The 23397-nt window shown below is 39.9% G+C and overlaps 1 protein-coding gene across 8 annotated transcripts in view; it reads left to right on the top strand.

The window, feature by feature from the left end:
• Nucleotides 1–23397, top strand: part of LOC115633923 (muscleblind-like protein 1) — a 242529-nt gene that overhangs the window by 79424 nt on the left and 139708 nt on the right. For 6 of the 8 annotated variants that reach the window (XR_003996398.1, XR_003996397.1, XM_030531436.1 and 3 more), the window contains exon 1: nucleotides 4960–5148. Coding sequence is in view for 6 of the 8 variants with exons in the window: in XM_030531436.1 (XP_030387296.1) it covers nucleotides 4960–5148 (189 nt within the window). In the remaining 2 variants the exon portion in view is untranslated. Of the gene's footprint in view, nucleotides 1–4309; nucleotides 5149–23397 lie in introns of those variants that run through there. The other 2 variants (XM_030531434.1, XM_030531433.1) reach the window with 1 other exon arrangement.

Below are 23397 nucleotides of genomic sequence, written 5' to 3'. Positions count from 1 at the left end.
ATGTACACTGCCTTGACAGCTTGATTAAAGGGTATTTAAGTGCCCTAGATAGCTACAATTTTGTAGATGTTGTACACTCGACATTGCAAAAATAAATGAATAAAAAGAAAAAGAAAACAAAACACAACTCTTCACAGTCAGCTGCGAAATTGCCGCGTTGTACTATTATCACCAAAACACGAAATGAGCAGGCAGCTTAAATGCATATTCTCGTATATATTTATATACTACTTGTATACATACGTGTAAATAAAACGTAACTAAATGCAAGGAATTGATTTGCAATATTTATGTAAATACTACTCATGCAGAAAACATAAATATTGTTAGACTGCCTACTACCTTGTACTTGTAATCAGAACATTATAGAGATAAATCGCAAGTTAAAGCTTAAAATGAACTTGATTTAAAGGTTTCCAAACGCATTTCTGCCTATTGGAGCGAAAAGGCTTAGCACAACGCTTGATAAATAAGAAAGTAGTGTTTCAAGTTCCTTCCAAAGCTCTTTTTAATTCTCGGAGCTTGGATATTGAGTCATGTGCATGGGCAATCAAAATGCCGTCACCACTTTATCTCTAGCTTGTCGCCGGTGAGGCTGTCAAAGGTTTTGTTGTTTTTATTACCACTTTGTTTATACAGCTTACATAAAAAGGCAAAAGTACAAATATTTAGAGAGTTCAGCACTTAGCGTGTGAATTAAGAGCTGAAAATTAACAGTTTTCGTTTTCGATGGCCACCACAAGCTTCATTCCTCTCTCTCTCTCTCTCTCATTTTCTCTATGGCTCTCTGGTCAGTTTGTATTTTCGCGAAATTTAACCTTCAAAAAGTTGTTCCCAAAAAGATACGAAAATGTGTTGCGAGTCACCAAAAACTTGCCGAACTTGTTTGCTGGCGGCTACTTCTGCGTCTGCTACTCTGTCGTCTTCATCTCCATCTCCATCTGTGGTTTGGCAATTTGCATCTGCTTTGTTTTTTTTCTGTTTTTTTTTTTTTTTTTTTTTGTTAGCTATTTATTCAATCGCCACTGTTGCGATGCGCTGCGAATGTGTAAATCATCGTTTGGTTACACACTCTTTCAATCAAAGGCCATGTGCTGTGAAACAAAAAAATAATTATCATAAGTATATAGATAAATTAATGAATAATTAAAGAATAGTATGTCCTAGCCTGGCCTGGTCTGGCCTCAAGGTTGCTTGTAGGTCAGTCTCGTCAATTCTTTGTTGTAATTGGCATTTGGATTGGGTAGGGGGCCATCGATTTGTTTTGGCCCAGTTTTGATTTGAAATCGATTTTCTTGTACTCGTCCATTAAGTTTATTTTCGTAAGCGTTTTTCACACTCGTCCGCTCATAAATTTTCCGAACGCCCAACAGAAAACCGAACTGCGTCACTGACATCCCGCTAATTTCTATTGGAATACATATGTAGTATACTATATAAACCCATATGTACGATATATAGATGCTCAATAAGTTTTCGCCCTCTCTCTGTCTGTGTTTAGCTCTCCTATGATCTGACGTGGGTGTTGAGTGCGATTTTCCGCAAATTGTAAAAAAAGTAAAAAAAATAATTTTAATAATAATAATAATGAAGGGAAAGAGAAGACAAACATTATTTTAAGACAAGCCATAAACTTTGACTGCACCCCCCAGACGAGTATAGTATTCGTTTCGTTTAAAAATCAGCTCATAAATTGAGCTAAAATTTATATTGTGTAGAAATTAACTTTGAATACGGAAAAGCAATTTGCAGCTGACATCATGCAGCAGCCGTGAAGCACTAAACCGACAGTAGACAGTAGACAGTTGCTATATGCTCTCCAATGGCCGATCGGCTAATCTGCGGACTGGCAGCAACAACAAACAACCAAATAGTCATAAAGCAAATACAAAACCAAATGCATAAATTTAGGTTGCTGTTGCCGTTTCTGCTTCTTTTTCCGTTTTTAAAATATCTATAAATAATATACCATGCACTGATGTGAGCGTTTAAATGGCGAGTATATAAAACGATATCTTTCAAATGCCACAAGGCAAGATATGGACTTGACTAACGAGCTAAATACACAGTGGGATGATGGCTATGATTTCAAGATGATTGAATGGAAATGCGTGATGGAAGACACATGATACATTTTCATTTTATTTTATTTATGTCTACATTTGACCTATTAGGTGGGATTGCAATATTTATTTCATAATGGAAATTATTGATTTCAATTATTAATTTATTTCGTTTTCAAAACTGACCGAGCAACGTTTGAAATTCGATATGCAGAGCATACTTGTATTAGGAAAAATGTACCTGTATCAGTTTTAAAGTTAAATGTAACTATTATTTAACTTCATGATATCCACAAGAAAGAGGAGAATATTTTGCTGTATTTGTTTATTTACCTTTAGAAGCCTTGGAACCATTTCCGTGCAAGCGAAACAATTGTTTTAAACATCAATTTATATTTATATGCAATTTATCACGTTCACATACCCGCCTGAGTATCACCTAAAGCCTTTGTTTGATTCACTAACTACTCGTACGATAAGATAAGATTAGCACACCACACACACCCAACAATTGTAAGAGTGAAAGCCATTGAATAAATCGAGGAAACGTTACAGACATTGCGAGGAAATATGTACTATATATAAAGTACGTAGTAGTATGTACGAGTGTATAATAAGAGTGATCATGCGGAGAGTAATGGCAAGTCTGTGCTGTCATCGAAGATTGCAAATGAATTATTTTTATAGAATTGCTCACAGCGATTATGTACGTGTACTCTGCCTTTTAATCTTAACAATCATTCTTTACAGTTGATATCTTTAAAGACTTTAGCACTTTACTTGTCATTGTGAAGCGGTAAGTGCGTTTATTTATTTTTTCCAATGCTATGCTAAGGGATGGTAGGAAATAAATGCCTGTGCGACATCAAAAGAAAATAGCGCGAGTATCAATAGAATAGTATTTTTTAAATACAATATAAATATACACGAATATTGCATAGTGGCGCTCTCTAGTTGTCAATGTGTATGTCGCTTATTGCTATCACAAAAACAAAAATATACATATATATATACTATTTTTGATATTTTATTTTTATCTAAACTGTACCCTGAACGCTATTGACACCGCTGCCCAACACGCTGGGGAATATGGTAAAAAAAAGCAACAGAAACATACACAAACTTTTATATACATACATATGTATTGTATATATACATACATATAATTTTTTGTGTCTATCGAAAACTTTGCGCCATAGCTGACTTATTTAGTAGCTTATCTCTATGTGCATTGCTGCTGATTTAGGCATTGGCATAGCCTTTGATTTGGTTTGGTTTTGGTTTCGTTTTGTTTCATTTAATGGCTGTCCAACAAATGCACTCGAATGTCCACAAAGTTGCAACTCTGTGGCTGCCGCCTGTGCCTGTGCCTGTGCCCGGCAACGCCACCGCCGCCGCTGTTGCGCCGCACGCTCAATATAAACAATACAATAAAAATAGACCTGTTCGCCCTATGTACACAAACACATATAAATATATTTATTTATATACATAATTAAGTGATTTTATCTTAAGTTATTTATAAACACGCACCCACAAAACTTCTTTTAGTTTACAAGTAATGCACCTTAATTCTACCTATTTGTGCTCTCGACTTTGTCATACGCATTTATGGTTCTGTAAAACACATTCACACACACACACATTAACACGCATTTAAACACATATAACTGCAATACATTAATACTACCATAGCATCTACACACACACACACACACACACACATAATCTTCTTTGCAAGCTTGAAAGTTTTGCTTTCCAATGTTGCCGATGTCCATCTGAGCAATGCAATTGCAAACGATTGGAAAAAGTAAATCAATTTAAGCTTCTCATAAACATGAGCATGTATGGGAATCCGTATACTCATTATTTATTCATTCACTTTGCCTCACGATTACAACTAACACGATAGCTCGACTTGTATGCTTTTACCAAAATAAAATCAACATGAAAGTCCCTAAAACTCAACCAACTCTCTCACACAACTGCGACATTTAAGTTTTAATTTAAATACAGACTGCGCTCTTTTTTTTCTCCCTATCTTTATCGCTATCTCTCTCTCTTTCTCTCTCTCTCTCTCTCTCTCTCTTTCTCTCTCGCTCTGTCTTTCTCCGTCTCTATGTATCTATCAATCACCTTACTTCGGTTCTCAATCTTACTCATTTTCTCAATTCTCGATACAGCGACCCATCTGCCCAACAAACGTATGACTTTAAATGTGTATTTCTCTTTTATTCTCATTTCAGATAATGTAAAATCAGCGTATGCTCAATGAATTAAAAAAGAAAACAAAATTTTCTAAACAAAAACACATACAAGAAAAGAAAAAAACAACTCATTAAGCTTTTCCAAATACAGAGCCAAGCCTCTCAACAGCTATCTATGAACGTTGAAATCAAAATTAAACTCGAGAACTAAAGCTAAATAAATTAAAGTAAAGCGGAACTATACGAACGGCTTCAATACCCAGCAGCTATCCCCAGCTTTGTTCTTTAAGTGTAAACGCTATAAGCACACAAACAAAAGAAACTCTCATACAAACGCTACCATATATCTATAGATATACGTATTTCTATTTATATGCTATATACATATATATATACCTAATTATATAGGGTGCCGAAATTTGCTGCTAAAGCGTAAAAAGTTTAATTTTTGGTGTGAGCAAGAATTCCAGCTAAGAGCCTCAAAGTAGACAACGCGTCGGAGCTCGTCATAACGCAAAACTGTAACGCGCGTCACGTATACGTAACACTTTCTAGTCGCCAGCTAAGTTACGCCCCCATCCACAAAAATATTTATATACACACACACACAGACACACACAAGACACACGTATACTCTGTATATCCAAAGCCGCTCTCTGTACTCTGGTAACTGTGTGGAGACTGCAAAGATGGCCAGCGTTGTTAACATGAATAGCCTGTTGAATGGCAAGGACTCGCGCTGGCTGCAATTGGAGGTCTGTCGTGAATTCCAGCGAAACAAATGCTCCCGTCAGGATACCGAATGCAAATTTGCACATCCGCCGGCCAATGTGGAGGTGCAGAACGGCAAGGTCACCGCTTGCTACGACAGCATTAAGGTTAGTATCCATAGCCAAGTGAAAAAAAAACGTAAAAACGAACTCAAAGCCCCTACCAGCCAGTGTGTAAACTGTTTACCGAAATCTTTGCTTCTTATACGTGACTGTAGCTTATAAGCTTTTCCTTTTGATTTCAAATCATTGCTTCTGAAGGCTTACCACCCACTCCCCCACTCCGCCACTCCGCCACTCCGCCATTCTCCCCAAAGACACCACCCACACCCACCCATTTAGGTCTACTTCTACTATATACATACAAGTATAAGCCCATAACTGTGCGTGTGTGCTAAAATTTGTGAAAACAATAACTAAACAAGAACTACACATACTAGTACTATATACAGAACTGATCTTGTCGCGCTTTTGTTGTCTGTGCTTTTGTGCTTTCATTTTGTGCCTTACTTTTTGGTATCTCTGTGCTTTGTACCACATACATATCTACATACTATATAGTATAAACATGCCTACCTACTATACTATACCTAGCTGCTGAAGCTTAGAGGCTGACTTGCCTGCCTGCCTATCGAGTTGTGTGCGCTTTTTGAGCCTGAATGGAGAAACGCCCTGCGCCCACCACACCGCTCCAAGCGTGTGCTTTCAAGCTTTTTAATTGTTGTTAGTACTTGTAGTATTAGTGTTATTAGATATTAGAGGAGCGGGGTGCCGGGCTATGCTTGTCTGTCTCGCAGGGCCGCTTTCTGCTTTTTGGGTCGTAGAGAGCGAGTGCCTGAAGCAGAGCAGTTCCAATTCGGAGAAAAGCTTGACATATGGAACTGATATTTTATTTCTAAAATGTATTTACATAAGAACCATAATTAACGTGTGCGTGAAAACAATAATAATAATAATAATAATATTACAATAATTGTTATTGCACTTAAGTGAATTTAGGCTCGACACCGAATTGAAATGGAAAAATACAAGGTAAAGCTCATTTTGTTATTATTTACACTTATCCACTTAATTACAAATCCCTGGAAGAACCTGAAAAATAATCTAGAGACATTCCCCTCTATCCCAATGAATAATATAACATATAAGAAGAGATTCTTCTATTTGACTATTTGTGTGATTACGTGATTTAATTCTATAAATATCAAAAGGAATCAATAATTTAAAAAAACTTGCCTTTCTTCATTCAGTCAATAAAACAATCAATTACGAACATTCTTTTTCTCTCTTCCGCCGCTTTCAGAATTAACTTAATTAAATTAATTAGAACACAATTGATATTAGCATGTGTACTATATAAGTACTATATAAGTAATATAGAGTTTCTACGCGTCGGTAATTAGCAGTGGCTAATAAAATAATAGCAAGTGGACAACAAAGAAACATTCTTGAAATTTTAAACAAGGCGTTTTTTCTTGGCACTTTCAAAGCGGCTGACTTTTATTAACAAAATGGCAGTAAAAAGAAAAAGGCACGACTCTACTGCCCACATGGATCGGGCAATGGCAACCAGCTACTACGAGTACCTGGCAGCTGGGTAAAAAATTAAGTTGCCTGGTTGTGTTTGCTTTATTAAGCCTTTGTTTTTGTGCTCTGACAATGAAAACGACAAAAGCGCCAGCAACAACAGCAACAAAAGCAACAGAAGCAGCAACTATGTAAACTGACAACACAAAATGAGTATTTTCTATATATATAGTATACATATATATATATATATATGTATATATATGTATATATCTATGTATGTATATGTAGCGTAATATTTTGTTGACAAAATGCCGCCGTCGCCATTGCCGTCATCATCATCATCATCATCATCATCAGCAGCAGCAACAGCAGCATCATTATCGTCATCATCAAATTTGTGACAGCATAAAAAATTACGTTTGAAATTTTGTAGCCGCTTTTTAGGCGTCGTCTGGCTGCCTGTTGGCCTTCTGTTTGGTTAACAGTGCGGCATGTGGCGGCCTTTGTTATTTTTAACAAAAAACATATAAAAAAAAAAACAACAAAAAGAGAGAAAGGAACAAAAAGTCCAGCCTCAGTGGCACCGAAGTTGCGCATAGTTGTGCGTTTCCTACTCCCACTCTTGAGTCCTCCTCCCCCCACACCTCCTCCCATTCAAGTGGGTAAACAATAGTTAAAAATTATGTTTGTAAGTAGCTGTTGTTGCTGTTGCTGTTGCTGGCGGCTGTTTCGACTGTTACCAGCTTTTGTTTTTGTATTTCACGCCTGTCCTCACGCTCGGCCAACTTAATTGAGCCACTGCCAGGGACATCGTCCTCGACGCTTGTTTGTTTTGGCCACCGCCTTTGTTGGTCCTGTCATTACTCCACGTATACTCGTTGTTGTTGTGGGCCATTGTGAGCGAGCAGTAACGCTTTAATGAATGCACTTTAAGGCCTTTAAAATGATCACAGCCCGTGAGCATTTAAATCATTATCGTGATTATAATTATCAATGGGCTGCCTGCTCTACAGTTTAATATGTGCTCGTATTTGTATATTTTTGACCCAAAGCCGTCGCCGTCGCCGCCGCACCCTTGAAATCGCTCATAAGCCTTTGGCAATTACTTTGTGTGCCTTAAGCCCAAGTTGTGTGATGCGGCATGCTACACATCCGCATCCACATCCACATCCACATCGACAAACCCAGAATGACTCGAGCATTGAGCGACCCACATAAAGTTGGCAAAAAACGAGTCCTGCCGCTGTAACAGCTGCTGCGGCTCGCTGTAGCTGCTAAGGCTCTGAAATGGAAAGCCCAAGTGAAAGGACTTGCGCTCTCATACTCGGGCATACACCCACACACACACGCACACACATACACACAGACATGTTCATTTGCGTTGGCAAATAAACCTCAGACATTCATTGCCCACAAATTAATTGTGTTATCCTATTAATTAACTATGCAGTAAAGTTGCCAAGCAATTTGGTTGGCTGAGCGTGCACTTTTTCTCATCTTCCCCATGAAGTTCCAGTTCCAGTTTTTCTCTCGGCCCCAGTGCCAGTGGCAGGCGTGTCGCTCGAGTGTTTGTTGTTCCTGTTACTGTTGTAATTGTAGCCGAGTGTGTTTGTACTCATTTTCACCTCTTTTTTCCTCTGTTTCTGTGCGTACATACATACATACATACAGACGAGCACGTGTATGTATGTGTTTGACACACAAACAGCGTCCATGGACGCTGCCCCAAGCGGGGCAATGTGTTCGTTCGCTTTAAATGTATAACGAACTTAAACGTGCAAGTAACCAGCATAATGGCTGCCACCAGTTTAAGGACAGAGTGCCATCAAGGCAAGTGACGCTGCTCTGGGCGGACGTGAGGCCTACAACCTCAGAGGCATCCACACACACACACACACACACATATATACACATTTCAACTTTTCAAGTGTGTGTCGACTTTTTCCCCTCTGGCCACGGCACTTATATCCTGTTGGGCTGTAGACATTTTAAAAGGCAGATTATTGTGTGGACACGTCCATCCGCCCACTAAATAATTGGAGTTGATTTAGCCGGATGCATAGGCGTGATATTAGTTTGTTGTCACGCGTGCTCGGATTTGTATACTTAACCGGTCAATATTTTGTATACCAGTGGGTTACAATAATCGCGTGATAACACGATTCTCTTATATGTTATCCGTTGGCTTTCTGCTGCTTGATTTGTTCCCAAAAGAGAGCGCAAACTTTTGAATTTCGAAACTGTTGACTAAACTTGTTAACATTACTTTTTATACCTCGCTTCTCGTTTTGTGTGGGCTTATCGCTCTCTACGCTCCCTGAATCGGTGATAACGTACAAGTATATGGCATTATCCGCTGGCCCAAAAATGGCATCATTTCACTCCCCATTACATCCGAATTTAATTTCAACCATTCGGGTGGGGGGAAGTGAAATGCGTTTGGCAACTTTAAAAGCCACTAGAAAAAGAAAAGCCCTTGGTGAAAATCGCACAGCCACAACATAAAACATTTTCCGGTTTATAATTTTCTTGTCAACACAATTTTCACGCCATGCTTTGGCGCTGCTGCCCGCAGGAGGCCCTCCCCCCACCAGCACCACCCATTCATAGTGGCGCTGGTGTTGCCACTTTACCCGCTTGCCTGCCCGCGTTGCACGTCCTTTGGAGCGCGCACTCGCGCTTTTGCTACTTAACCAACTGTAAAGCTCTTGGCCATATTGTGTGGCACCTTATTTTTCTATTATATTTTCAACACTGCCGCTGCAACATATTTTCCATGCAACGGTTAGTGTTCAGCGCTCAGCGCTCGAGAAACAAAAGTCAAGTAGCGCCATGCAAATTATGAGGTTCGCGCACAGGAAAAAAAAAACAAAAACAAAATGGCGTGGTGAAAGAAAATGAAAATGGCAACTCTTCCGCCACAACTCTGGGCTAAACAATGCGCTGGCGGCCGTACAAAGCGCGCAACTTGCGCTCAGTTTTGTTTTAGTTTTTCTTCAATTTTTGTTTTTTTCTGTTCTGCTTTTTTTGTCCTCTTCTCCTCTGCCATATATTTTTGCGTTATTTATTTTATATTATTTTTTCAACGCTGCCACTGACGCTCGAATTTCCGGCTCCAAGTTGTGGCCAGCATTTTAAAGCCCCCAGGACCTTGTGACGGCATGCTGCGGAAATGCTCTGGTAATTAAACTTTAAAAGAGAACTTAAGTCAGTCAGTCCAACAGGCAGGCCGCACGTCATAGCTCTGGCGATTGTAACATGAAACTATCTTAGGAATATTTCAAGTAACGAAATACTTACATTCGTTAATGCCATCCAATTATTTTTAATTATTATAATCCTGCCTCACCCAGACACTTGACCAAGTCGCCAGGCCAAACCAATTTGCCATAAAAACAGAATAGAATCGAAATGTGGGGAGCATTCAAATCGATAATAAGTGCACAGAGTGACATAACAACATGGAATCAATTCAAATTATGCAGCAATAGAGAACACAAAAGAAACGAGCGACGAACGATGAACGACAAGCGCCGAGTGCCGAGCGACGAGGGCAGAGATATTTATCGTAAAAATAAACAAGTGCAAGGAAAATCCAATTTAAATAAAAATTTGTTGCTTATACACAAGCAGTTGTTGTTGTAGCTGAACTGAAAGCTCAAGTCAAGTTCGTTTCTTGCATCAATAGTTGCCCTCCAAACGGAAGGAACGAAAGGAATTCTTAGCGGTTTCATTTCGGTCGCATAGTTTTCGACACTTAATAGCATCGCATCAAAATGAATGGCGAATTGTATGGCGACTGATTTGTAATATCTATTAGAATAGAAAAATATGTATATTTGAGCATAGACTGGCGGTCATTTATTGTGAAGCGAGCGTGGTGAAGAACAGCAACAGTGCAGAATAGACTATTGATTTTCTTTCTCAATACTAGAACAATACTCCCGGTGAGAGACTGAGACTGTTTATGACTCCAATCGCAGAGTTTTCCAAGGCTACTGCAGCTCTATCAAAATCTCAGCTTGCAGGTACAAAAACACTGCAGGATGCAACTGTACGGCAGAATCAGAAAAGCGTCCTGGGGCCCTTGACAATCCTCCGACTACATTAGCAGCAGATTCTGAAATAGCTGCAGTTAGTTTAGAGCCTGAGCTAGAAGCTAACATTCTCCCAAAGCCTCAAACAATATCATTTGAGACACACATTATACCAGCACCAAAGCCACAGACTGCATCCATCATCAGTTCTTCTGAAATCCCAGATAAAGACTTCAGAAAGTGTAAGGAATTCAATAGCCTAAAAAAAAACTGATGATTAAAGAAATCATGAAAACTCTTGGAAATAATTTAGAGTTCAGTTTTCATCGGTACAAGTAAAAGAATGAGGAAAATCGGTGCAGAAGATATGATTTGCGTGTTGAATCAAAGTTCAATTAGTTAATCGAAGGTGCAACCGATTGTTCCATATCTAAAAAAAATGTACTTGTGTGTACAACATCGTCTCGTCCTTTGACTACACGATGATAAGAAGTCACACCAACTATACTTTGGCTACATCCTATGCGGATTAATACGGAGCACTACTTAATAAAAAGAGCGCTGAGAAATCGGGTTGTTAAAATCACGTAATGAGACAGATTTCATGATATGCGCTAGAATGTATTTACGAGCATAGACTGCAGTTGCAGTTAGCCCGGCCCTGTTGCATAAGTCGAATAAGCAGCATGGCTAAGTGGCATTAAACCCGCAGCCCTCGTGGGCCAACCTATGAACCCCATGCCCATATCCATGCACACACACCACGGGTGCCTAATTTGTTATGCCTTACACACGTTGCACTCTCAAATTCCACGAACACGAACAAACTTCAAGTCAATAACTCAGCCCCAACTTACAAGCCAGCCAAGCGACCAACTGCCAGCAACGAGCGCCAACACTTAATGCATTATGCAACAGCAAGTCGTGGCATGTCCTTGCTGCAACAACATACGCACCCAGTGAGAGAAAGGAGAGTTCTACTCACACAAACACACATATATATATGTACATACTCTCACATACACATGTGGCAGTCATTTTGCAGTTGTTGAAGCCAACACAATTCATTCGAAGTTGCCGTCGCTGTCGCTGTCGTTGTCGGCGTCGCCTTCGACGTTGCAGTCATTGTTGATGTCGACGATGGCGTCGGCGTCGGCGTCGGCGTCAGGAGGACGTGACTGCAGCGGCAAATCGAGCGCGAGTCTGCAGGAGCCGGCGCATGTCTTAAATAAAATAAATGGCACATTATCAATATAAACAAGAGGACGACGTCGCAGCCCCGGCGATGGCGGCTGAAGCAGTCGTCGCGTACGCGAGTTGCAAGCGTAAAGTTGTTAAGTTACTTAAGCCAACAAATGAAGCGGCAGCTAAGGAGTCGCCCAGAACACGCACGAGCCTGACAAATTGCATTCGCCAGTTGGCTTCGCTTTCTTTCTCCAGCTTCAGCTCCAGCTCCAGCCTCAACTCCGTTATAGACTCCTTGACTCCTTCGCGGCGTCTGCTCGCCGAGCAATGAAAACGAACATGTCTTCGTTCTGGCCGGCAAACAAATTTGTTTAGTTGCAATATTTTTTGTCCATGTACTGCTTCCCATACAAGTATAAATAAGTATTGGGCTGTGGCGGTTTCTTTCGAGCTGGTTCGAAACGTATTCGGCTCTGTATTGAACTACAAATGGGGTTCATTTTGGATAGTTTTATGATAAGCTTGTCGTGAAAACACACAAAATAAATAAATATAGATAAAGAAGTGCAATTTTGCGACAACAATCAATAAACTGGGATCCGGGGCCTCAGATTTGTGGATTATGCAGACACTTGAAAGTGAAAATGTGAGCGAAAAAGCAAATTCAAGCTTTGATTATAAATAAAACATTTTTTGTCTGCATAAGTGCAACTGTCCTTTTTTGAATTGCTCGATCCTTTTATGGATAAGAAAGCGGTACAAAACATCTCTGCAGATAAACCCGTTCGATTCAGCACAGTAATTATGAACTGATAGCCGGCTTGCACAACTCCATTATAAGCGCAGATGCTCGAATTGTTCCTTGAGCCCGAGTTGAACTGAACAATGGCTGCCAACAAAAATATTTTTAGTTGAAGCGGCAAAAAGTTTGCAGAAAATAAAAACTAATGCAGGGCAAGATGAATATAAATGCGCTGCCAGCCAACTCTAGCAATACTCGAAAACTTTTTGCAGCAAGAAAAATTGTCACAAGTTCTTCTGCAACTTTTTTTTTTGTATATATGTGTATAAAAGTATATATACTTGTATGTCTTCCGCCCACCGAGACTAGCACTAGCACCGCCCCCGCCACCACCTCAGCCACGCCCATGGCTGTTAATGCAGTCGGCAATGTCAAAAGTGCATATGAAAATATCTGGAAGCTTTGACGGCTTCAGGATTGGCAACTCCTCCTCGATTGGATTCACTTGAATTTCGGGTGGATTTGCAATTTCATTTTGTCGCTGGCAGCAAGCATGTAGATTATATATTCATATTATTGTCAATCATTCGCTTGTGTGTATTATCACGTCGTCGTTGTCAGTGGCAAGTGATGTGCATGAGTTTTTTTGCCCACTTTTTGATTGGATACGTCATCATTTGATGGCTGAAGAATTATTGCTGTTGTTGTTGTTGCCCGTCTGTGTTTGGGAGAACTGTCAGGACTTATGGAGCCTGTTATTGGAATGATAAATGTGATTGAAATTGGATTATTGGATGCAGTAAAGGCTCAATATAATCAACCTGTTCAAATCAAATTTGTAGCGACTAGTACTTTGTATTATTGTGTAGTCGTTATTTACGAAAATGTGCCAAGCTCTTTAATTTTGAAATTTCAGCTTATACAGCATAACAAGTTTAATTTAAAAGTTTCTCTACAGCCTTTTCGGAAAGCAAGTTTAAAAGATCTCTTCTGTTAGTTTTAAGATTTTAATCTTAAGCTAGCATTATATAAATAAATATAAATAAATAAGTTTAAAAGATAGTACCCGGAAGAAAAGTGGATAGCTGCCTAAGTAAATAAAAATCCAATTAAAGAGCAATCTATAATTGTTCGGTAGAATTTGTAATTGTAATTTGTAATTTTAAGATACATACATCGTACTATATGGGAAGCAAACCCTGAACTGAGAACTTTACCATTTTCGTAGATTCAAAATATCTGTTATTTTGCACAACTTTTGAAAGGTACTTATTGCAATTTTCTGCGACTTTATTCATTATGCAAGAGCATTCGGAGCTTATTTAAAAATGGTGGTTTGTTGTTGGTAAACTATTCCCTTTCTTGAGAAGTAAAGCCAAACTGCAACTTGTGAAGCTGCTTGAGACTAAGGACATCTAAGCATCGAGTGCTGGAATAAAATACTGACAGCAACCGCGAATATCGAGATCAATAAAAAAGTCATTCAATTTATTTTCAATTTTGCCAAGCGCAAAAAATGCGAGGAAAACGCGAACGAAATGAAACGTGCCACAAAGCGATGTCGGCTACGTCCACATCAACTTCAATATCGACATCGACGACACGAACACGGACCCCGGACTACGGACCACGGACTCGGCGAGTGCAAGTGCGTGAGTGCACGAGTGCACGAGTGCATGAGTGTGTGAGTGTGAGTGAGTGAGTGAGTGTGTGAATGTGAGTGAGTGCCTAACAAATAATGGCAGCCAGAAAATCCAATAAATTTAAGGAAGAAAAGCAAGCGTAAGAAAAGTGTAGAGGCAGCACAAACCCAGCGACGACAGTGTGAGCAACGACGGTTTGTCACACACACACACACACGCTTATGTGTGTGTGTGTGTGATTCTTACGTGTGTTTTGGCATATCAAATAACTTTGACTTTACACATTATTAAACCACAATGTCGACGACTGTGGCTAGAAAAATAATGTCAGGAAACAGCGAGACAAACAAACACTGCAGCAAAGCAGCACATTTATTTGTAAGGATATAAGCGACGAGGTAGATGGCGCACTCACACACACACACATACTCCTGCAGAGGTGAGGTGGCTCCTGTTGCATTGCATTGCTCGTTGCTTCATGCCTTTAAGCTCGACAAACTGAACAGACAATTGTCGTCAGTTTCGTTGTTGGCAGCTATTCAGGCTGGCCCTTCTCACAGCCCTTTAAATTTTTGAAGAGGAATTGATGAAGGCAGCGCAAATTGTTCGCCAAGTGAACTTTAAGGCGCCCGCTGCTGCAGCATTTTCCTTTGGCATTGCCACTGCCGTTCCCATTGCTGTTGCTCCGTTGCGGCAAAGTCAATGAGTGGCAATATGCCACCAATAATTCAGGTCGCGATAAATGTGGTCGTCGTTGCCATCTTTGCGGCGACGCACAATGGTCGAAGAGTGCCGAGAAGTCAATTCAGTGAAGAAGCTTTGAAGAACTTTTCACTTCGATAAAGAACTTCAGTTACATTTGAAAGACATTTTGTGTTTCGAAGAGATACAGAGTTTTCGGATTACTACAAAAAAGGCTGTCTATCTAGCGCTGAAATACACAAAACAAATTTTGTTCTTAAATGCTCCTTTTCTTATGACTTGCAGAGCGCTTTTTACAGTTTTGATTCTTTGAAGTGGAAGAAGTATTTTAAAGACATCTAATCTTCAATCAAAAATCACGAGAAGATGTGGCAATTTCCACATCTATGTATGATCACCATTGCCAGTAAATCTAGACATGTCCGCCTGTCTGTCTGTCAGTCTGTACGTAGAAAGAGCTCGAGTTCCAGAACATCGTATGAAGGCCTACATCAATTTTAAATATTTTTTCTATTCGCCGCCCATTTATTTATTTTGTGTACGCGCATACATAGATTTGCGGATTCTTAAATTTTAGCTCAACAAATTTGAATTCGAAAATTAAATTAAAACCTTTAACATTGTCCCACCGTGCTACAACGTCTTCGAGCCGTATCCATTGAAGTCGTTCCTTCTCGAACTGTGCATTGTGCCTTTACGCCCACGTCAGTATTGCGGAATTTTCTATTGCCATATTATATATACATATATATATTTTTTTGCAGAAACTGCCGTGGCACACCCACACCCACATACTCGTACTTGTATTGTATGGAGTGCTTGTTCGCTGACTTTCTCATTGTGTGCATGTTGATGTCGTTAGGCCATCCGCCGCCTTGCCTCGTCCTCGTCCTCGTCCTGCTGCAATTTTAATGAAGCTGCGGCATGCGGCAAGCGCCTTCGAGCAGCACGCGCCATTGGCGCAACTTGCGCTTTTTACGCGCTTCTCTGGTTATTGTTGTTGTCGCCAGTGTTGTCAGCATTGTTGACGACATGTTGAAGCCTTGGCGACCATTGTTAATGGAAATGAAGCGCAGCTCTTCAATATCTAACGAACATACAAACAACACACACTTTATGTGTATGTGTATGCGCATATGTATTTATGTTTGAGCTCCAAGTACGAGAATGTATGTATATATTAGCTAACGAGTATACATTTCTAAATGTACATATGCAGAATGGAGCCCGCACTCGGCTCGCAAATTAAATTGATTGGAAGCAAAAACTGCAATGGCAAACACAAAAATTCAATTTCCAGACTGACCCCGGCAAACGTCAGTGGTCAGTCCGAGGCAAACTTGAATAGCAGACTGTCCAGACAGCCAGACGCTGTCAATTGGGAGTTGAGTCCCGAGTCCCGAGTCCTGAGTCCTGAGTCCTAGCTGCAGTGGCTAATAAATGAATGCGCCCTAAATACACAAACAAACGAGGCACGTCTCCATTACAGGCGGATGCTATTTCTACAACGATTGCCACTGCTCTTTCTTCATTCCTCCTCCATTACAGACAAACTTCTCTATATTGCATTTATCTCTATTAATTTGATATGAAGATATATCGAATAATAAGTATGTGTAATAATACTTGTAGAATGGAAATATAAAGCATGTGATCCTAACAATAACTCATCTCTGATCCCAAATTTGCAAATAATTTATGGCATTTTGAAAATATAACAAATATAAATAAAAGAAATTCTCCCGAATATATGTACATAGCTGAAAACGGAACCTTTAAGAAAAGAGCGGATGAAAAATGCCAAGCTAAGAATATCTTATATCTAACTAATATCTTATCTTAATTTAATTTTTAAAGAGTCCCGACATTTTTCATATCTAACGAGTACATTAATTATTTCTATTTTTTAAGAGTCCTTGCAATTTCTCATAAAGGGAGCCTTACTTCCTCTAATTGGTTAATTGGCTTATGTTCGAGAGTTTTTCATTTCGAATCGATAATACAGAAGTAAGACTGTACTGCTGTGATGACTGCTGATGATTATGAGCAGCTAACCAGCATGTGTGTCCATCTGTCTGTCCGTCCATCCGTCTCGCAGTCCTGCAGTCGCTCCATCCGGCTGCTGCTGCCTGCCGGCTCTCGTCTGCCTTTGAATAAATGCCATAATTTATGGTCAAAAGTTTGCTTGTGCACAAATTTTGTGGCGGCAACACTTGAAACGCTGCTATTTAGTGAGCGAGATCTGCTTGCCTTTCATTTGATGATGCCACCGAGTCCAGCAGTTCATCTGAAAAGTTTGCTCGGTTACATTTCGGTGTCCATTAGTGTAATTTAGATGCGAAGTCAACTTCAGTTGAACTGCTCTCGTTTTATATTCTTCGTTTTTCTCTCGAATTTCAATTTACCTAATAGTTTAGGGACAAGAGTGTATTAAATTACAGTCAAAGCGCAAGGAGTTGGCGCCTCGAGCAGACACATGGATACCAGGTAACGAAATGCACATAGCTAGGGGTTTGCCTTAGGGGTTGTTTGTTTTAATGAAAACCAGCAAGCAGGTGAAAAATGCTAATCAACAAAGAAATCGATAAGTGTTTGAATATTGTTGTGTGCTGGGCGGCTTGGCTTCTTAAGCGTTAGAAGTTGTCGCTTAGACATTTGATTTGAGTTTCCTTTGAAAATAACTGAGTTGAAGCGCCAGCAAAATAATGTAATAAATTGATCTGAATTGTAAATATTTGTTCGATTTGTTTAGTGTCTATCCAATATAGTTATCAAAGCAATAAGTGGCAATAACTTTTGGACCCCCAGATATGTGTGCCTGACAGAAAAAGCAGGCAAATTTTACTCGAAGTCCTCTGATAGCTTGGAATTGCAATATTATATGTTGAGATGACGGGTTGGCCAGCTCTACTACATTATCGGAATAAAATCATTTGCTACTTGTATTATTATTAATTGTTACTTTACTTGTACATTTAAATGGCTTTTTTATATGTTATGTTGTTAAAGTAAATCATTAGCTTGTTAGCCAAATTGTAATGAAAGGCTTGGACAAATAAAGTTCAAACGCAAGGCCAGTTTCTCAAATTGTAAAATCCAGTTCTGCATAAAGCAGAAATACTGAACCTGTCAGCTTGTATCTTTATCGACATTAAATCAAACCAAATGCCATGCTCTGTATGTTTGATATCACGGCTGCTTATTTAAGAACCAAATACTAAAAGCTGTTTACTATGCAGACCCTAATGCTGTTGGCGCTCGTAGTTCTCACTTGCTGAGCCAACAAAGCGCTTGAACAATCAACACAAAACAGTCAGCTCAATGTGCACTTAGTCACAATTTCAACCATTTTTAGCCAAAAAATCAATATGCCACATTTAAGTAAACGGAGAGATAAAAAGCCTTCCAACTACTTACTGCATAACAATGCATGGCTAATGCCCCAAACATTCGAGTACATACTACTCGTATAATGCGAGCGAAATAAATACAGTTCCACTCACACCCAGACCCTCTAAACACATTCGACACAGCAAAAATCTCATGCTGCAAATGGCTTTGCTTATTTATCGTACTTTAGTTATTGTTGTTGTTGTTGCCGCTGATGCTGTTCAAATCAAGCGCGACTGCTCGGCGCCACGATGATAGATAGTTATAAACAGTAAAAATGTCTAAAGCGACTGAAAATCCAACGTCGACGTTGGCGTCGCCGTTGACGTTGACGTCGGCGTCGTCGTCATCGTCCTCTCTAAAGGATAAAAATTGCGCTAGCCGAGCAGTAAATCATTTCGATCCTGCTGCTGCGACAACTGCTACTGCTAGTTCCATTTGGATTTTATTGTTGTCGAGCGCAAAAGGACCTGCCTTTCCCACACCACCCCACCCCTCCCCTCCCCACCCCAATTTCTCCGCTTTTCCCCACTGCCTAGACCTTGCCTACATTGCTGCGGCAGTAAACATACCAAAATGCTTTTTGAATTGTAATTTTTTTTCCTACTATTACAGCCACTGCTACTGCTCCTGCTACTGCTACTGGCACTGCTCACTTGTCGCTTTACTGCCGATGAGTTCTTGGCGATAAGCATGATTGAATTGATTTTTTTATTCTTGCTCTTGCCACTGATGGATATCAATAGAAATACTTAAACAGTCGCTTTGCGCATTTTCAATTCGAAGCGGCTTTAGTTCAGCGACTTCGAAATGCTCGTAGATTCTCTTAATTCGGTGGGAGAAGGAACTCGAGCGGTGATGTCAGGTTGCAAATGGAATTGGTCGATATTGATTTCAACGCTAGAAACATGTGTGTGGCACTGTTTTTAGTTGAATTGTTGCTGCTGTTGTTGTTGTTGTTGTTGTTGTGTGTTGGCATCTGTGGCTTCTTTGGCTGGGCCTAAGTAAGCATGGCGGAAGTAATGTATCGATGGCACGCCCCCAGCAAGGACACATTGTATCCATTGGTCTGTTTGTGTGCCACCAGGTCCCATGTTGCAACATTTCTGCGGGTTATTGCACGAGTGTTTGTTTATTTGTTTGCTGATGGCTCTTCGAGTGTGCTCAACACGACATTGAAATGAATAGCAGCAGCAAGAAGTTGTGTTATGAATTCTTGAGTTGGGTAATTAGGGCTCGAATCTCTCTGCTGCCAACAAGTGCAATAACAACAAACACCACATTACCTACATTTGGGGCCACTCGAGTATTTTCAACAGCATTAATCGAAAGTAGTAGGACATGAACAAGGAAATCTGTCTACAATTATTAAATGCCTAACGAGATCTAAACTTGAGGTTTATATTTCTCTTGCGATTATTTAATTAATTGCCACACTAATTTTTCAAGTATACTACAATGGTATTAAATTAATTTTATATTCGATATAGTTTGTTTGGCTAACTTGAAAAATAAGATAAATTCGTTCGCAAATTATTTGCCTGCCTAGCATATGTCTAAGCAGAAAACTACATTTTGTCTATAACTATTTGTTGTTGCATGTCCTTCTATTCAATTTGCATCCTATGGAAACAACTTTATTTGCACACAATTCCAGTCAAATGCAAAAACAGTGCTGAAAGAAAATATTTTCTTACAAAATACACAAGGTATTTGGGAATTTGAATGCAAAGTTGTGTGCTTATTCGACCACAAAACATACTTTGAACATCAAAGACATTTTATTTATAGTATTAAATAATCAAGATTGAGCTCCTTTTATGCGAATTTTTTGGAACTCCTTATTTTATATACTACTTGTAGTGTTTTAGAAAGTAATTTAAAAGCGATGTTCCTTTCTGTATTTGTGGATAATGCGAACAAGCCGGATTTTCTTGCAATTTGTTGTTGAGGGTTTTGACATTAATACAAGTAAAGGAAGAAGAAGCAGATCAGTCTAACTTAGAATTGTTTAATTGAAAGTGCAAAATCCGATTTTTCATTATGCTTAAAGTTCGTAGAGGAGCATCTAAATACATTCACATTGTGTTTGATTGCAAAGATTGCACAGATTGGAAGGAGTCCTTTCCTTTTTTAGATAAATGAACATTTTTTCAAATATTTGCTTTAGAATAGTGAAAGCATACAGCATATGGTCGCTTTTTACAAAAGTTCCATGCTTTTGTCCACAATTGCTGGTGGTTGGCAACAACACCTCCCCCTTTCACTCAGCAGTCACCAGAGCTGACCGGCATTAGCCCAGCCTCGGAGCCTCGGAGCCTCGGCGCCTCAACCTCGCTCAAACTAATCCTGCACATAAATTTCAGAAATTTCAGGCACACTGCTCCTTTTTTCCCTACTTCTCTGTTTGCTTGACATTTGGAGACATGTCGCAGCAATGATAAATTTGTGCAATGAGAAATTATAAAACTGAAAAGTAGAGAAATAATTACAAAAATGGCAGCAGCACTAGAAGCGTCGGGGATGGGGGCAAAGTTGCCAAAATGAAAAGAAAGTAATTAAAAAGTATGAGGCAACTAAGAAACGAACACGAAATTAAAAAACAAATAACGAGAAAACGAAAATAAAAACGAACGAAATGAACTTTGCGCGGACAAATTGTTGACGCCTGCCATTAAGCTTAAAGCTGTCGGCTGTCAACGTTGCGTAGCGTTATGAAGTCGACGAAAGGATTGAAGAAGCCCGAAATAATGATAATAATGATGATAATAACAAGTGAGACAGACGGCAGACTGTCACAAGATGTCAGCACTGTTGAGTGCGCAGGGCGACATAATAAGTAGAAGTCAAGGGTCTGTTCAAAATTTGATTTGCTGCAAGGCGGGCGGGCGGGCGGTTGCAAGAGCTTCAGAACTTAAAATAGACAAACTCCTGCGATGATGATGTGAGGCGTCTCTGGAGAATGGGTTCGAGGGAGTTGACCTTGCGAGGTCATCGTAATTAAAGCATGTTGCGCAATATGCTCTACAATAACGGTACATGAAATTGAATGAAATTGTCTGCTGCATGGGCGTTCACTGGGCGTGCTTCTTTCATTTAGCTCGCCCCTTAATGAGGTCACATGTACACACACGCACACAAACACAAGCGCACACATTCATGACACAGCTGTTGACATTTATGATGCCAAATTCATTTAGTTGACACCCCCAACTCTCCATCAAGCTCTTGCTCATATATTACTTATACGCAGCGTAGACCAAATTGTTTTGACTAAGCATCAGGCACAGGTAATGCAGACAAGTCGGGTAGTATTCAGAAGACCCTTTGGCTCACACAGTCAAGTGTGTCGTCTAGATGTAAGTGCGGTTCTGTATATGTGTGTGTGTCTGCGAGTGGGGTGTGAGTGTTTTTATGTCGCTGAAGTGTAAGGCAAACAAACAAAGACGCCCAAGCCCGGTCGCAGACTGAACGGAGCCCACAGGTAGGGCAAGACTCGGCACAATATCTAACCAATTCCCACACCTACCCACCCACTACTTGGGTACGCGCGTGTGTGTGTGTGTGAAAGCCATACTCTTGAAACTATTATAAATGTTGACAATAATGGCTTTTTAAGCCTATTTCTTGCACCTACGATGCCGCAACCCACAGGCACCACCTTCCTTGCTGGCATGTGTTTGCCAGAGTGTTTGTAAATACACACACACACACAAGTGGGTGTGTGTGTGTTTGTCTGTGTGATTGTGTGTGCACAATAAATGTCATTTAAATGAATTCATAATAAGTCACTTTGATGTATGTGGCATTTAAAGTGTGCACAAATTAAAATTTACTACCATACGGCCTGAGCACCACTTTTTGATATGAGAACACGTCTTCCTAACCCATTTCTTGCTAGCGTGCTGTTAGAAGTACACTTGTGGCATTCAAAACAGTTACTAGTAATTGGGACTAAAATAAGAGAGATTTTATTTAGCTTCTTACTACTTATGTGAGTGCAGAAAAGGCTAAAAAATTTGTAACGATTTGTTCGCAGAAATCGTATCCCTGTCTAATTGTAAGCTAAGTTGAAAACTCGAAAATAGGTTACGGTTTTACTTAAACCTTAAACACACTCATAGGATAGCTCTGGCATGAAAATTGCTTCCATTAAATCCACATACGATATTTTCGAAAAGAACTCTTCCCCTCTTTGTTGGGTTAATGCCAAGCGTAAGACTGTGGCAAGCACTTAAGACACTTAGATAACACTACGGTGCGTTTAGCCAAAGCAGGAAATCGCTTAGCTTGAGGCCGGGCGCCAAATGAATTATCATCCAATTGGCACACAATTTCCCTGGTGAGCAGCATAATCCGCTGAACGTCGCAATTTTGAAATCGCGTTATGAATTGTGTGAAAAGTGCATGCAATGCATACTCGTATTGCGGACCGAAGACTTGTCAGCCTGTTTTAATTGCCACCAAAAGCTTACAAGCGGCATAACACGCCAAATGCAAAATCAAAAGCTGCTCCTGAATCAAGTCGGCTTTAGCTGAAGCATCTATCGTTTCTCGTGGATGGACACTTTGATGTCAGCCAGACAGCCAGAGTTAATCTTTAAATCTGGCGATGCTGTGCCAAAGCATATGCAAATCATGTTTGACAGGAAAATGGCAGAGAAGAGCGCGCCAAAAGGAAAATCGGCGAAAAGGAATGAGAAAAAATCAGCCATCATACCATATGTACGTTAGATAAAGCCACACACACACAGACACACATCTGTGAGTCACAGATTATGAGTCTAGTATATATGTATGTAGCTATGATACATGACTTTGCGCAGAGATTATAATGCCGCTGATTGTTTAATCGCTTGGAAAGTGATGGAAAAGTTGGCTATAAGTCGTCGTCATGTGTGTGTGTGTGTGTGTGTGGAGGGGCTTGTGTGAGTGTGTGTGTGTGGTAGAGTGGCTTGCCGTTTATGCTGAAGTATAGTCAATGGTGTAGAGAAGCTTCTGAGATTGAGCTGGAGAGTGCTTATTATGTACTAAGTAATATATTTCGCCTGCCAGCGTTAAACTATTCATGAGTTTCTGGTCCATAGAGGGAGAGGGGGAGGGCTGATTGGGACGCACTCACATGTGA

Source organism: Scaptodrosophila lebanonensis, unplaced genomic scaffold (assembly GCF_003285725.1).
Source record: "Scaptodrosophila lebanonensis strain 11010-0011.00,11010-0021.00 unplaced genomic scaffold, SlebRS2 tig00000001-arrow-pilon, whole genome shotgun sequence".
In the NCBI taxonomy this organism is placed as follows: Eukaryota; Metazoa; Arthropoda; class Insecta; order Diptera; family Drosophilidae; genus Scaptodrosophila; species Scaptodrosophila lebanonensis.
The sequence above is the reverse complement of the archived record's forward strand: the minus strand, read 5'-3'. Positions and strand labels throughout refer to the sequence as shown.